This window comes from Lepidochelys kempii, chromosome 5, assembly GCF_965140285.1.
Source record: "Lepidochelys kempii isolate rLepKem1 chromosome 5, rLepKem1.hap1, whole genome shotgun sequence".
In the NCBI taxonomy this organism is placed as follows: Eukaryota; Metazoa; Chordata; order Testudines; family Cheloniidae; genus Lepidochelys; species Lepidochelys kempii.
The window spans coordinates 6355416-6371872 of record NC_136384.1 but is presented as its reverse complement, the minus strand read 5'-3'; the positions used below and the strand labels follow the sequence as shown (position 1 = coordinate 6371872).

The 16457-nt window shown below is 44.4% G+C and overlaps 1 protein-coding gene across 13 annotated transcripts in view; it reads left to right on the top strand.

The window, feature by feature from the left end:
- CELF4 (CUGBP Elav-like family member 4) overlaps window positions 1-16457 on the top strand; it is an 889815-nt gene that overhangs the window by 779697 nt on the left and 93661 nt on the right. For all 13 annotated transcript variants that reach the window (XR_012158835.2, XR_012158834.2, XM_073343422.2 and 10 more), the window contains exon 8: window positions 5463-5612. Coding sequence is in view for 11 of the 13 variants with exons in the window: in XM_073343422.2 (XP_073199523.1) it covers window positions 5463-5612 (150 nt within the window). In the remaining 2 variants the exon portion in view is untranslated. The remainder of the gene's footprint in view (window positions 1-5462; window positions 5613-16457) is intronic.

Genomic DNA, 16457 nt, shown 5'->3' with positions numbered 1-16457 from the left:
AACCTGGAAAAAAATGGTTTTGAAAAACCGAAAGATTTCATTTTGATAAATCCTAAACAAAATTCTACCAGATGGGCTAATGGGGAGCTGGCTCTCCAGGCTTTAGGAAGCCGGGGAACTGTTGTATCAATTTTGATGGAATAAATTGGCCCAGAGGCTCAAAGGTGTTAACATGACTCTGAAGCTGTCCAACATTAAATAGTTTTAAACAAGATTTGGGGTTTGGTACACAAAGACCTCAGCCTGCTTAATACTATGGCAAACACACCATTAAACAGCCTTTTAACTTTTTCTTAAAGATACAGAAAAGAAGGAGAAACAGTTAATGCATTTGAAATATAAAGCATTAAGTAAGGCTTTCTTTTTAACATCATCCCTTGTTCCCTTTCTCTTTAGCCGGAGAGAGTCTATAAAGGCAAAATCTCTTGTTTGACAGTCTGTTAGATGTTTGCGGTGTTGTTGTAGCTGTGTTGGTCCCAGGATATTAGAGAGACAAGGTGGGTAAGGTAATATCTTTTATTGGACCAACTTCTGTTGGTGAAAGAGACACGCTTTTGAGCTACACAGAGACCTGCAGAAGAACTCTGTGTAAGCTCGAAAGCGTGTCTCTTTCATTAACAGAAGTTGGTCCAATAAAAGATATCACCTACCAGATGAAGTGAGCTGTAGCTCACGAAAGCTCATGCTCCAATAAATTGGTGAGTCTCTAAGGTGCCACACGTCCTCCTTTTCTTTTTGCGAATACAGACTGACACGGCTGCTACTCTGAAACCTGACCCGCCTTGTCTGTCTCATCTCTTAGAGGATAATACCTGTCCTTTTGGGCAAAAAGAGAAAAAGTTAGTTGAGATGGGCTGGAGCTATGTTGTAGCTGCCGCTGTTCAATCCCATTTCCAAGAAGACAAAGTAAGACAAACCCACCCAAAGCGGGAGAGAAGAGACCAGCAAAGATAGAAAATGCACTTTCTGTCTCTGGTGTTGGCTTTCATTTGCAACCTCACTGCTGGGAAACCCAGGCGCACCACCTGGTCTTATCAGCCACTCAGAGTCCTGGCAAACTTGTACCAGTATCAGGCTTAGGGCATTGCATTTAACTTCCTCTTTCTGGTCACAGGCTTACAGCAGTGTTGCAAAATCTACAGTCTTGACCAGCTAAGACAGATTCTTAGTAGAGAGAAGGCAAAAGGAGGCTAGGGAAGAGAAGAAATAAGGTGGAGAAGGAAAAGGACACATGCAAAGTGCAGGTGAGAAAGTCTCACATGCCATGTGGTGTTCAGGATTCAGCTGGAGCCGGAGAAGATGGTGATGCCATCTGAGTCCTTCTCCCTGGCCTGGCCTGGTCAGGTCCATTTTCAAAATTAGGATGAAGAAGGATGGGGGTCCCTAGAGTCAGTGGGGATGGCAGCCAGAACATTTCCGACCAGCTCTAATTATCATCATTTATTATCTGCATTATGGTAGCACTTTGACTTCCCAACTGAACTCAAGGTCCCATTGTGCTAGGCTCTGTGCAGACACATAATCCCGACCCCACACAGATTACTGTCTGAATAAAAATGACAGACAAAGGCTGGGAGGGAAAACAGAGAAGTACATCTATCCATCTACTGCCATATATGCCCCTCTATCTTGTTTTCTGTCTGTCAATGGTATTGCTAATGTGGCTACTGTAACCCAGACACCTGGGTGTGGTGCTCTGGCCCCTCAAGTGGCACCAAGACCACTTAGAGAGAGATTAATGAGTCTGCTACAGCCTTAACTAACGGCCCTGTGGCTTTTAGCTCATATAGTACAGACTCATGCATTTAGCTCTAGAGGTCCCAGGTTCAATCCCACCCACCGACAACTGGGGTCTGTTGGTGTTAAACTAGTATGGTAGTTAACTAGATAGCAGTGCTCCATCTTGATCCTAGTGGCCTTGGACCATGTGTGGCCTTGGACTTACAGGCCACAACTTGATCACCCTGCTGTTCAGAATTTGCCATTTATTCCTCCCCCACACCCACCTTTCTACTGTTCCTTCTATGTGAGTTTTGCATCTCTCACATCATCTGTGTAATCGCAACAAAATATTTCCAAATATAGGACCAAATCATCAGCTAGTGTAAAGTGGTTTCCTTCCACTCATTTCAGCGGCGCTACACTGACTTACTCCAGCTCAGGATCTGGCCCCACTGGGTTTATGCAAAGGAAAATTTTAAAATTGAGGGGAATAAACTTAAAAAAAAATTCTCAGTGCAATTTTAAGTAAAGAAATCACATTTCCTATGCAAATAGAGGAGAGGTCAGGAAAAGCGACTGAAATGCTAACTAGCCTCTGTGACATTCAGACTGATGATGTGTGCAAAGAGTTTTGCCCTTGGACCTCAGGATGTCACCTCTTGTTCCCTGGACCCGCATATGGCATAGAGGGAATTTCTTCAGGCCAGCAACATCTGAAGCAAAGGGGAAGCAGCAACGTGTCTGTTCTGGGTAGCAGGAAGGCACTGAAATAGCATCCACTATGATATAGTGAAAGCGGAGTGTTTGTGTAACCTTTGCGTGGGCTAGAGTTCATTTCTTTTCCCATCTCCAGTGCCTTAAAAAAAACAAAACAACTCCCATAGAAAGTCACTGGAGACCCAGAATTCAGTCTCTACAGATTTTCAGCAGGGATTGCAGAGGGTCAACCTCCCCACATTCAAGTCCCAAAAGGAACTAAAGAAATGAATTTAATTAAATAACTTTATAAAATCATACGATAAATAAACAAATAATAAACTAATTTTTACAGCTTGACATGGCTATTTTATAATCCACAGACATTACTTTCACAGTTATACATAAAAACAAATAAAGGAAACAAATTAAAATCAGTACCCACAGAAACACAGTGAGAAAAAACGGAGAGTTCCCAAAAGCTTAGGTTTTGTTCACCTGAGTCTCAGTTAGAGTCTTTGATCACCAAATCTATACAGTCTGTAGAATCTAAAACACCATCTTGCCCATATGCTCAGGGTTTAGCTTATCACCATATTTGGGGTCGGGAAGGAATTTTCCTCCAGGGCAGATTGGAAGAGGCCCTGGAGGTTTTTCACCTTCCTCTGTAGCATGGGGCACAGGTCACTTGCTGGAGGATTCTCTGCTCCTTGACGTCTTTAAACCATGATTTGAGGACTTCAATAGCTCAGACATAGGTGAGAGGTCTAACGCAGGAGTGGGTGGGTGAGATTCTGTGGCCTGCGTTGTGCAGGAAGTCGGACTAGATGATCATAATGGTCCCTTTTGAAAAACAACATCTTCCCTCCACTTGCTTGTAGGAGTCTGCAGTTGGAATCCAGGAAGACTCTTCCTCTGCTGAAATCACTGCTAGCCAGCCAGCTGACTGATTAACCAATCACTCTTGCCCCTGGGAAATATTTTGAAAATACCTGCCACCTGGACAAGCTGATCCCTTCCAAAAGCAAAAAGAAAATTGCTCTTCAGAAATATTTTTAGTGAGTCACCTCTGGCAGGGATGCGGTAGAGGGTGTCTTTGTCAGAAGCAGGGAATCAACCCCAACTTTCATGTCACTTTGGTGGTGGGATTGTACGTAAGGCCCCCTGAAAACATGCAAGGAGCCTCTGTCAGAGTATTGCAGCTGAGTGAATGGTTATCACTTTGCTGGGTGTTGCTATTGGAGATCAGCTTCCCAGAGGCGAGGTTCTCTACTGATTACGGCACTGGATTGCAGCTCTGGAGAGCTGAGTGCTGTTCCTGTCTCTGCTGCATGACCGTGGGCAAGTTGTGTCGTCGCTCTGTGCCTCAGTTTCCCCTCTCACCCTTTGTCTATTTCTTTTGTAAAATCTTCGGATCTTCTTACTTTGTGTCTATGCAGTGACTAGCACCACTGGGCCCTGGTCTCAGATGAGACCTCTAAGCGTTGCCTTAATAAAATGTCATGATAATAAATTCAGACATGATGTGTGAGGCAGAGGGAACTAGACTCAATTACACTCTGTTACTTATTCCCACCTACTGCTGTGTAAGAATGTCTACACTGGTGCAAATTACATGTGATGCATGAGTTAAAGCCTCTTACATGCCATTAGAGTCAATGGCCTAATTCAAATATAATATATTTAATAAAAATGTATGCTCTAGTTCAAAAGGAATTAGTTTGGGGAAGTTCTATGGCATGTGCTATACAGGAGGTCAGATGTGATCATCTAATAGTCCCGTCTGGCCTTGGAGTCTATACAAAGGGAGGGGTGAATGACACATTAAGTGGGTATGCAGTACAGCAGAATCCATGTCGGTCCCAGGATATTAGAGAGACAAGGTGGATGAGTTAATATGTTTTATTGGACCAGTTCCTGTTGGTGAGCGAGACAAGTGTTCAAGCCACACACAGCTCTTCTTCAGAGGTAAAAGAAGAATGCACCTGGTCACATTAAATGGGTGTGAGTCTCGCTGAGTCTGGAAGGTGTGTGCTGGAGTAATTTACATGTTGGGGGGCTGCTTAAATTTAGACTACTCCTGGACTTCCTTAGGTCCTGTCTCCATTAGCAAAACTTAATCTGGTGCAAATACACAGATGCACTGAAGTCAAGAAGAGATGAGAACCATTCGTCTTATTCTATTAAATTATGAGATTAAATCTTAGCAGTGTTGACCTTGTCTTACATAGGTGCCGCATACCCACACTGGGCTCATCACTGGTACACCTATTTCTCTAATGTAGGCAGCACGCTCGACTCACCCCTGAATTTAGCCATTGCTCTGTCTGCCTCTCTCAGTACAGCCAGAACGGCAAGGTGCATGACAGGGTTGGGTGAAACTGCACCAGTGAAACGCTGTCCTTGTAGGGGTAGCTGTTATAATGCTACAAACTGTAGCTGTTCTTTTTTCCTTCTTGGACTAGCCATCTACTCAGTGTATTCTCAAACTGAAGAGCCTACTAGTTCAGAGGCAGGTCATGTGACAGCCTTGGCCGTAGGCCAGTCGTTGGATTCAGTAAGATCAGAAGGTTGACATCTCCAAGACTAAAACCAAAATGACATGAGATGCTCTATGCAGGTGGGACTCAGAGTTCTCTTCTGAGGCCAAACAATGGTTTGAAAACAAAAGCCTTGATGATTTGCCAATAAATTAGGCCAGACCTTAGCACCATTGGAACTATGCCAGTTGACACCAGCTGAGGATCTAGTCTAAAGGTTGTGATCACTGGAGGAAAAGCCCACTCCTGGGGTTAAAGAAGCTCGGGCAAACCTCTCATGTTACGCTCTCCGCAACGTGAGCAACTGTTGCACAGTCTTGCCCGCGATGGTGCAAACTGTCCATTGCATTGAGATGGTTTTGACCTTTATTCATTTTGTCATCTATAGGCGTCCCTCTGGTGTTCATCACCGTAGTATCCGGGTTTGCTGTGTGTGGTCACCACCTGTGGAATTCACCATCCTAAGGCTGTTTTTTTTCCCCTCTGTTTACTTCCTTCCTGTAGGTGGGAGCACACCTCCTGGCATCACTGCACCGGCTGTGCCTAGCATCCCATCCCCAATCGGGGTGAATGGTTTCACTGGCCTCCCACCGCAGGCTAATGGGCAGCCCGCCGCAGAAGCTGTGTTCGCTAATGGCATCCACCCTTACCCAGGTAAGCCAAACCATCCCGATTCTCAGACCCAGTTGGTTTCCATCCTATTGAGATGGTCCAGTGCTGATAACTTTATCTGATACGCCCTCTCTTTCTGAGCAATGATATCCTGCTCCAATGTGTTTCTCTCTGCCATAGGAGCTACCTTGTAGCTGGACACTAAGGTCAGGAGATTTTACCTGGTAAGCCGGCCCCATGCACATATGTCCACCCTGCACATATGTGCGGCCAGGTCAAGCTGAAACCAACATGGTGCATGTGTGGCAGTTCTCCCAGGTGTACCAAAAGGGGGCTTGTTCCTGGCTGATCTTGTATGAGCTGTGCTGAGCCTGGCTCAGCTGAAGATCGTCAGCTACATCTCTTATGGCCGACTCTTCCGGATCTCCTCCCTGAATTCAGTTATGGGTAGAAGAGTGACTGTGGAAGGAGGACACTGTGGGAGTCTGTCTGGATGGGATGGGATGGGCACTCAGCTAGCCTGCCTTGTCCATCTCGTGTTGTAACCCATGTGCTGTAGCCGGGGCCTACACAAGGCCTTTCATGTGGTGGATCAGTGCCGTTCACTGACCCCCTGGTCGTATCCCTGCTCAACTCACTTAACAGCCCTGGAGACTGAAATCCTTTATGTATCCACAGAATAGGTCCAGCTCCACACCACAAATATGGCTTAACCCTACACTGGAGAGACTGCCTCTAGGGTTGAGGGATTAGACCAGTTTCCATAGGCATTCAACATATAGCCTGTTTGCTATGGCTGACACAAAGGGTGTCAGTTGTGAGGTGGTGTTTTTTTCAGGTTTTGGCAGTCAGCAGTGAATGGGGGATATATTATATTATGTGTATATATATAATTGATTTGGTACAACCAAGCCAAGGATGCAGCAACATCCCACGAGGCCCACCTATGCACCTAGATTTCTCTGTGGTGCGATTATCTCACCATAACCATCCATCCCTCTTCAAGCTGATGAAAAGGCATTTCTTGCTTTTTTTTACACAATAAAAAAAATGATTTAAATAAATGTTACTAATTAACACTAACCACCAGCTGGTGTAGGAATGTTTTACTCTGGAGCACGCAGCGATTAATCTAGCTCGTTAGAAAGTTGAACACTGAGTCAGTACTTCAGCCAGTGAGTTTGCCTCATGCGACACAAAAAGCACTCCTTCCATTTCAGCCATTCCCTTGGAGTAGGTGAGCTAAGCCTCGCAGGGAACTTTACTGATGTGCTGTGGGGACGGGAAGTCTTAGGTGATAGAAGCAGAGCTGAGCAGATAATCAGTTATTTCCGTTTGGTGGCTGAACCGAAAAATCCAAAAAATGTTTTTATTTGGGGTCAAATGAAAACGTTTGGGGCTTCGTTTTCTTCCTTTTTATGGTTTCTCTATCACACACATACCCTTGTTGTTGTTGTTTTTTGGCTTTCTTCAATCTAGCTAAATTTCAAAACAAAATGTCATTTTGCAATAGTTTGGTCAGATGATCTAGCTATCTAACTGCTCACTTTAGCTAGTCTGTGTATGTATGTAGTCCCGTCACTGTCATGTTTGGAGCAGTGGAAACCTTTCTGTATGCACATGCATGAATCTGTCTGCCTCCAGATCTCATTCCCAACTCCAGTCTCAGCTCAAGCCCCAGGAAAGGTTCTGAGGGTTTTCAAGCTCGGTTATGGTTTTGACATAAGACTGGGTAAAAGTTGGAGGCATCTGTCCAATTTTGTGTAAGTTTGGGGGCTTATTCAAACCCTCAAACTGAAGCTCAATGTATGTGAATCCAGGCAAAGAGAATGTTTGCACAAACACCTAAGATCTGAGGCAGTGAATGCCACTCACTTTTAGTTACGATTCCTGGTACTACTTGGTGAAATTCACCTTCATTTAACCTGAATAATTTGACTAATGAGTTGATTAGGCCCATTGAGTTGTTATACTAAGGGGTCCAATCCTACCACCATTCCCCATGCTAGTCCAACTAGACTAACAAGGAAGATTTTCAAGATCAGGCCCTTGTGATAAAGCCTGGCAGAACTGCTTCATGGCGGGGTTTTTATTAATATTGTTTTATTCCCTGATAGCCCTGGCAGGAAGAGAATTCCTTTCAAATCAAAATCTTTACTGTTTGCCTACCCCAGGCCTCTGGCTGCTTAGAGAAATAGATTTTCAATTTATTTTACCTGGGAAAAACCCAGGGCTTATATTAAGGAGAAATAGTTTTCTAGAACTCAATCAAGTTTCATAGAATCTGAAGCTTAAAGCTAGATCTGGTCAGGAATTATTCGATAAAACATTTTGTGTCAGAAAATGCCCATTTGTCAACACCAAAATGTTTCACAGAAACATATCAGTGTCCATGAAACTTTCATTGGGAAGGATTTCTCAGCTCCAGGATGGAATTTCTGGTCAAATCAGGAAACAGAGAGCAAGTGAGAGAGAGTTGGGGTTGTTTTTTTTTTTGATTGTTTGTTGGTTTGTTTGTTTACTAAAATATTTCAAAAGGTCTCTGATTCATTCAAATGGGGAAAGAAATCACATTTCAAAACCTGCACATTTTTCACAAAACTGACTTCTTGTTTTCCCACCAGCCCTATATAAAATATTTTCAGCCAGAGATATTGCAGAAACCCAAATCGCTCCCAGGCTGGCCAATCCCAGCTAGTGAGGAGTGACGTGCAAACAATATGATTTGAAAAAACTTGGAACACTATCTGTGCTCTGTGGACCTCTTTGCTATGGAAAATGCAGCGTGTTACCAATCAGCCTTTGCCTAACTCTGCTCTCATTGAAGTCAATCAGACGTTTCTCCAGAGATCTCAGTGGGTCAGATTCTAGCCTACTGGTTCAGTGCTGCTTGTCCCAATTTGAGATGAGCCCAGAGGACAAGCCTGGATCCAAGCATTCCCAAAATAGGATTGATTTATTTTATTGTGTGTATCGATTCCAACTTCCTCTCTGTACCTGTCTCAGGCTCTGTGCAAATGCCAAAACTTTAGCCATTGCCACGAGGTATTATTGAGGCCAAGAGCTTAGCAGGACTCAAAAGAGGATTAGACACTTATATGGATAATGAGAACATCTACAGTTATATTCAACTGGATAAAAACGTATGAAGGACACAAACCCTCATGCTTTATGATAGAAGCCAACCGCCTAGGGTTAGGAAGAAACTTTCAGTGTTCAGCAGCTTAATCTATCATTGTCCATTATGAGATATCTTGCACCCTCCTCTGAAATATCTGATATTGGCACTGCCTTATACTCCTGTGGTTCAATGGTTCTATATACAACAATTGTAATTAAATTTTAAAACAGGGTATGTAACCATGTCTACACCCATAGATTGCACAGGAAAAAAATACAGATCTCCCGTAATATATATGTTCACTGCCCCAAACCACATCTCCCCACCCAGCTTTCACCAGCCTCTGGTTCACAGTATACGTCTGGCACAAAAATGTCCAGGAACATTTATTGTTATTTATTTATTTAGCAGCATATATAGCACCTTGTGACCCAATTCATCTCTCCGTTACTCTTCCGTAAATGCTGAACAATTCCACTGTGGGTTTATACCATTGTAAAGTTTGGCAGAATTTGACCCACTGCCTTCCTTGCATGAAAATAGCAAAACGTAGAACAACCGCTGTCTTTAGATACATATGGTCTGGAGTGTCAGAATCAATGTAAATTCCATTAATCATGAAGCCTATCTATCTATCTATCTGTCTGTCTGTCTGTCACACCTAACTACTCTAGCATTCCACCAAAAATCTTCAATCTTTGAAACATAAAGGCAGGATGACATCATATAATTGCCTTCCCTTTATTTTTCCTTGGATTTTTTTTCTCTGTTCATTTTTCTTAAATAAAAGCTTCAAAACAAAACCCAAAGAGTGCAGTCACAGTAGGTGCAGCAGACACATCTGAAAAGAAATCCTCTTTCTTTTTTCTCTCTCCTCCCTGGCTCCTTTTTACCATTCTCTCCTGCCGGGCAGGCAGAGGACGTGAACCCAATATCATTCAAGTTCACGTTGAACTTTTGAACCCACCGTGTTTGAGAGGGTTTGGAAATTAGGCAACATGAGTGCAGCTATCACAGCTTGTCAAGGGGGTGTTCTCAGCCTCCCTGCCTACAGCTTCACTGCACTGTGCTGTTGTGACCTACCAACGGATCCCATGCAATATCACTGCAGATCAGTCAGCCTCAGGCAAGCTTGCCCTCCTCTCACACCCGCCAAGCCTGGCCAGAATTCACTGTTCTGAGGTTCTCTCACAGTTAGGGATTCTGTCCGGGGAACAAATATTTTCCTTCCCTTTACGCTAATCTCAGGCCATTTGGAGAATTGCGCTAGTTTATCTGCAGGCCCTTTGGCCTTTCGGTGTCTCAGTTCAGCGCGCCCTTGAACATGGCAGTGTGTCAGAACATATAGCAGGAGCAAAAGCCTAATCCTTTGTGCCACGAGATTGTGAGCAACGTCACAGCAACCGCAAAGAGTGCTCACCGGCTCCGGGTTAACAGGAGTGACAGGGACTGCAGTCGGCCGGCGAGGCCTCGTACCAGCTGAGATGAGAGCTGAGGGCTCAGTGCTTCATTTACAGGAGCGTAAGAAATGTAATAAGAAAGATAATGACCTCTTTATGGGCTAGATTCTGTTCTCCGTTGCACCACTAACAGCCTGTGACCCTCGTGGAATTACTCTGTATTTATAGTGCGTAATGGACAGCAGAAGTTGGCCTCAGGTAGTGACCATTAATCCCTTTCCTCTGTTACTAATGACTCTGCTGTATACAGTAAAACCAGACAGGTCACATTCTTTCACTAGGTCTCATGCACAAATACGGTGTCGCTTTGGAAAATGGGACTGAGGCTCCTGACTCACATCGGTGCTTTTGAAAAATTTATCACAGGCCCCTTGCCCTACATCTTAGTGACCAAGTTGCTGCTTGTCCCCTTTTTGTGCTGGATGGCGTTTATACTCAAGGACAATACGTAGGGGAGAGGGCAAGTTATAGACCCATGAATTTTTCAAATAAGCCCTTCAAACCTACTGGCTTCCTAAAGCAGCCATTCTGATACATTCATAGAATCATAGAAGATCAGGGTTGGAAGGGACCTCAGGAGGTCATCTAGTCCAACCCCTGCTCAAAGCAGGACCAACCCCAACTAAATCATCCCAGCCAGGGCTTTGTCAAGCCAGGCCTTAAAAACCTCTAAGGAAGGAGATTCCACCACCTCCCTAGGTAACTCATTCCAGTGCTTCACCACCCTCTTGGTGAAAAAGTTTTCCCTAATATTCAACCTAAACTTCCCACACTGCAACTTGAGACCATTATTCCTTGTTCTCTCATCAGCTACCACTGAGAACAGTCTAGAGCCATCCTCTTTGGAACCCCCTTTCAGGTAGTTGAAAGCAGCTATCAAATCCCCCCTCATTCTTCTCTTTCGCAGACTAAATAATCCCAGTTCCCTCAGCCTCTCCTCATACATTGCTACTGAACCAGGCAGATGTCATTGATATGGTTTATGCTACAGTTGAATGGATGACAGTGGGGCTAGAAATCAGGAGCTTTTGGAAACCCATGTTTCCCCCATCTGAGGCAAAGAAGAATCATGTGTGAGGTTTGGGGGTTCACCCAGGCCTGTAAGGGTTTCAGTCACCACCTGCCTTGTAACCCTGGTGTCTTGTAGCCGTGCAGCTTTGGTCCAGAGCTCTGACCCCAACCATCTGCCAGAAACTCACAAGCCTCACCCTGTCTTTCCCAACTTGGTTGCTCCTGGTACCCTTCCAGCTCTGAATCCACCCCAAAATCATCCTACTGCAGGGACCAGGCCCTCTCACTGGGCCCTTGCAGGGAAAGTTGGTGCCTCTCCAGAGTCAGCAAAACATTCCAACCTGTCAGCTTCCTGGAACCACACACAGGTTACTGAACTTACCCAGCACTGATGATTTTTCATGACAGCAGAACAAGTTTATTAACAAAAGAGCGTGGATTAAGTGATACCAAGTAAAAGGGATAAAGGTAGAGGTGGTTACAAACAAATGAAAACACCCCCCTAAAAGTCTAAAACGTAATCTAGCAAGATAGAGTCTTTGTTCAAGATGGTTTCTCTCATCCACAGTCTCCTTTCTGGCTTTTTACTGGCCAGGACTCATCACAGTGATCAAATCACTTGGTTTCTTTGTCTTCTTAAGGTGTAGGAAAAAGATGGCATCTCTCTCTGGCCCTTATATTCCCAAAGGAATTATCTTTGCCCTAAAAGTCAGGAAGGCCTCCTGACTCTCTGTGGGGTACAGGAGCCATGTTAATTCTTTGTCTTTCGAGTGCAGTTTCAGGATAGCCCCCTCTGGTTTAGCTTGACGGCTTTGTTTACTGCTAATATGTAAATTGAAGGAAACCCCCATTCCTTTGTCTAGAACAAACCTGTTTATCCCCTTTACCTGGGCTAGGCTGTCTGGTCTTAAACATGTTCTAGTAACATAACACAGAGAGCATTTATAACTTCACATGTAACCTTGTTACATATATTTCACCATGATATTATGGTGTGGTGTTAGTTTTCAGATGCTACCTCACAAGATGCATTGTGTACAAATATTATTACACTAGTGTGTAAGGTGTGTGAATACATGGGTGCCTAGGGTCCCCTCATTATCTTTGGTAGCATTAGTGGTTATGGGGGCATATTTTCAAAACCACCGTTTGGTGGGATTTCTGTTCCTAAATTCCCAAGGCGTTTTTGAAAATCTCCTCCCACATCCTCTGTGGGACTCCAGCCACTAGAAGGCGATATGGCTTCACACTCCTGAGCTGGCCGGTTGTTACATCCCTTGTAGCACACATCACTAGCCAGGATGTAGTTTACAGCAATGTGGTCCAGTTCCCAGTCTAGAGCAAGTGGCTCTGATGAGGATAGATTGCCACTGATAAGGTGGAAGGTAGACAGGCTGCCAGTCTTTTATTAGGGGGTGAGCACAGTGGTGTCAAACCAATTGGCTGGAAGTAAAAAACAGAGAGATTTAGACTGGAAATAAGGCCTACATTTTTGACAGAGAGGGTAATTAACCTTGGAACAATTTACCAAAGTTCATGGTGGATTCTCCATGACTGACACATTTTAAAACAGGATTGGATGTTTTTTCTAAAAGATCTGCTCTGGGAAATATTTTGGGGAAGTTCTAGGGCCTGTGTTATATAGGAGGCCAGACTAGATGATCACAGTGATCCCTTCTGGCCTCGGAATCTGTCAGTCTATGAATGCATGAAAGCCACATGGCAGAATGAAATCAACATAAAAAGCCTCCTGGGCAAGCCTGGTGGGATTAAACACACAGGCACTATGATCACCAGCTACACAGGACACCCTGTGGCCTGGGGAAAAAAGCATGGAGATTCAGTGTGACTTCAGCAGGATTTCTCTGGGGGAGTGTTGTGAACCTGGCAGGATCACCATGCAGGGAAAGGATGACAAAGCTAGTACCCTTGGCAGTTCCTTCACCCACACAGTTGATAAGAGGTCACTTTTAGATCTTTTCCAGGAGAATGCAGCCAAAATCTGCTCACACTGCCAAAATTTTCACCCAAGAGCATCTTCTATCTTGGCTACAGCCACACATATCCACCCTCATATCTCATTGCAAGGTTGATTCCCCGCTGTGCTCTGCCCAGGGTGTGAGCCTGGCTTGCTTGATTCTCTACTTCTCCACTGGGCTCTCTGGCATTCTCTCCTACCCCACCTCTTACACTTGGGAAAAGCTCCCAGCCAGAATCTGGAAAGAGCCCTCGCCTTGTCCTCCTTCCAGTCCCTCACCAGCCCTCTCCTCTACAGGAAACTGTAGCCTAATAATGGTTAGCCGGGTGGCAAGCTGGGCTCACTGCTCCTGATTGGTTCAGATCTGCCCCCATCCTGGGATGTCTCTTATCCTGTCTCTCCCGCCCTGTGCCCAGGCCCGCTCGTGTCTCTCATCCACCAGTCAAGGCGTCTTTTAGACTCCTTAGGGATGTCCACATGGCCAGTAGCCGCCCGCCGCAGTGAGTCTCCGAGCCCAGGTTGACTCGCGGGGCTCATGCTAAAACCAGCGGTGTGGAGAGTGCTTTTAAGTTGTGTCTCAGGCTGGATTTGTGGCTCTGAAGCACACCCCTTTCCCCTTAGCCCTTCAGAACCCAGGCACCAGCCCGAGCCACAATGTCATTTTTAGCATTGAAGCACAAGCCCCACCTACCCAAATCTGTCTAGCCCCGCTCAGAGGCTCCTGCCGTGGGCTGTGTAGACATACCCTGTACAGCTGAGACTGTCGTTTGCTCTCTGTTTGTACCTAGCACAACAGGGACTCAAACTATCTAGCCTCTGGGAGCTACCACAATATCTGTGTATTTTAAATAAATAATAATCTGTCAGGAGACTTGCGCTTTATCCCTGGCTTTGCTATTGACCTGCTGCGTGACCTTGGACACGTCACTTCAACTGTCCATGCCTCTGTTTTCCCTGTGTCTATTTAGCGTGGAAGCTCTTTGTGGCTCACAATGAGTTTGAATAACACCTTGCACAGCAGGGCCCTGATCTGCGTTGGGGCACATAGGCTTTGCCATAAGACACACAGCGAGTAAAGATAAGAATTCCCAGAGGCAAGTTATATTAATTTAAAGCAGATGGGGCCTCTTACCCCTTCGTTTTTCTACTCTGAACATACATGAACATACTCTGAACTTGCCATGTGGACAGGAACAGGGATTCTCAGCCCTGCAGGAGAGAGGCCAAAAGAACAGGTTCCCTGGGTCCCGTGAGGAGTGTCTCAGTGTGGAGGGCATGGAGGATGGAATAGCATGCCTTTGACAGCACAGCATCCTGCCCCTGTAAGGCGAAACGAGACCAGAAAGCACAGGATCGGTCACTGTTTTCTGCCGGATCAGCACATTCTTTCTGTTATTGCAGTTATTGTTGTGTCTGAATACCTAATTAATTACAACAGTAAACGCTGGCTTCTTTAATCACAGCATCAGCTGTCCTAATCAATCTTAATAATATGGAATCCGTACTATGGCACCCATGAATTTTAATCTACATAAATTTCTTAAGACCTCTCGCAAGCTTGTTGTACGAAATGATATAATTATGGATATAGATTAGGGCTGTAGAGAGTGATTTAAATTGGATTTAAGGAGAAGGTGACTAGAGTCCTCCCACTCGTTTATTTATTTATTTATTTTGATCCTGACCTTGCAGAGGGTTTTCTTTTTGTGATTATTTTATTTCCTTCTAAACTGAAAAGCGGGTAACAGCATGGCCTGCTTTTATCACCCGACTTCACCATACTCAACCCCAAATACACACTTTCAATATCCACCCCTCTGGAACCCTGTGAGAGGTGACACGGTCTTAGCACCGCTCGCGGATTTATTGGACAAGTTTCTACAAGGCTGCGCAAAAGGTCCCGAAGCCGCAGCCTGAGGCAAGAGCCCCTCATCGTATAGATAAGGAATGATCGTGCGAAGCACAGAAAAACAGATTGAATGAAATGAATTCCTTGTGCGTGGCTGTTATTGACCATGTTGAGGCAGAGAATGGCGAGATGAGAGAAAGTTGCCCTAGATCATTCCACGGAAGTGAAATCACTGGCTCTGATAGGGCGACCTGAGGGTGCTCAGCAATACAGCTGGGAGAATTTTTTTGATAACTAGTAAATTAATTGAAAAATGAATTTTTCTGGGCAACAAAACTATTCATCAATTCGGGTCGAATTCAGCAAATAGTTTCAGACAAAAACAGAACAGGATTTTTTTTTAAGTCAAAATGATTCGTTTTAACCCGATTGAAATGAAACAGTTTTGACTTTTCGTTTGGCAATGGCATTTCATATAGATATGTCGCTAATTTATAACAACCCCCCCAAAAAGTGTGGAAAAAGCCCCCAAAATCCCAAAATGAAACAAATGGGGGGGGGAAATCATTTGGGGTGAAATAAAATGCTTCATTCCACTCAAAACAATTTTTTTTTCATTTTGGGGGGAAACAAAAAAACCTCAGTTTCATTTTGAGCTAAACCCAATTTTTTTTCAGATATTTCAATTCAGTCCCTGAACCGAAAAATCAGTTCTTTGCTGCGTTCTGCTCCACACCACACAGGAGCAAAGAACTCACTTAAATCAAACTGAATGGATTTCAGCAATAACAGTTGCTTGGCAGCCTGTACGCTGCATGTGTTTAAACCTGACCTGGGACAGTGAAACTACAATACTCTGGATACATTGGACCTCAGGGCCCAATCCAAATCCCACTGAAGAAAATGGAGAGCCTCCTATTTACTTCAATGGGAGCTGGATCAGGCCCTAATTTTAATCATCTCATCTACACCAGTGTAACTCTATTGACTTCAGTTCAGCTCCTACTGGTTTACCCTGAAATATAAGAGAGCAGAATCCAGCCCTTTTTGTACGTAGTCAGTTTCACCTTTTGGTTACCCAGACACTGGCTAACTTGCAGCTGTTGTGTTTGAGTTACTGATGCCCGGGGAGGAATGGGATATTTATTACATCTTTTTCAAAGCACTATTTTCACTGAATTTCTTTTTAAGAAAACGTATTAGATTCTGTAACCATCATCCCCATATGTTCCTAGGGAAGCTAAATATTGGGCCTAAAAGCAGCTGGGTGTCCCTTTAAAAAGCAGATAAACGTTACAGTGACATGAAAGCTTCCTGGCATTTATTTGAAAGCGCTGGGATTTCGTGCTGACTTTGGGAAGTCATCCTTGGGGTTTTTTTGGCATTGGGCAAAGGATTCAGAAAGTGACATTAATGGATCTACTTTCTTTGAAGGACTTGGGAGTCATTTCTTGACTTCTGCCTAACG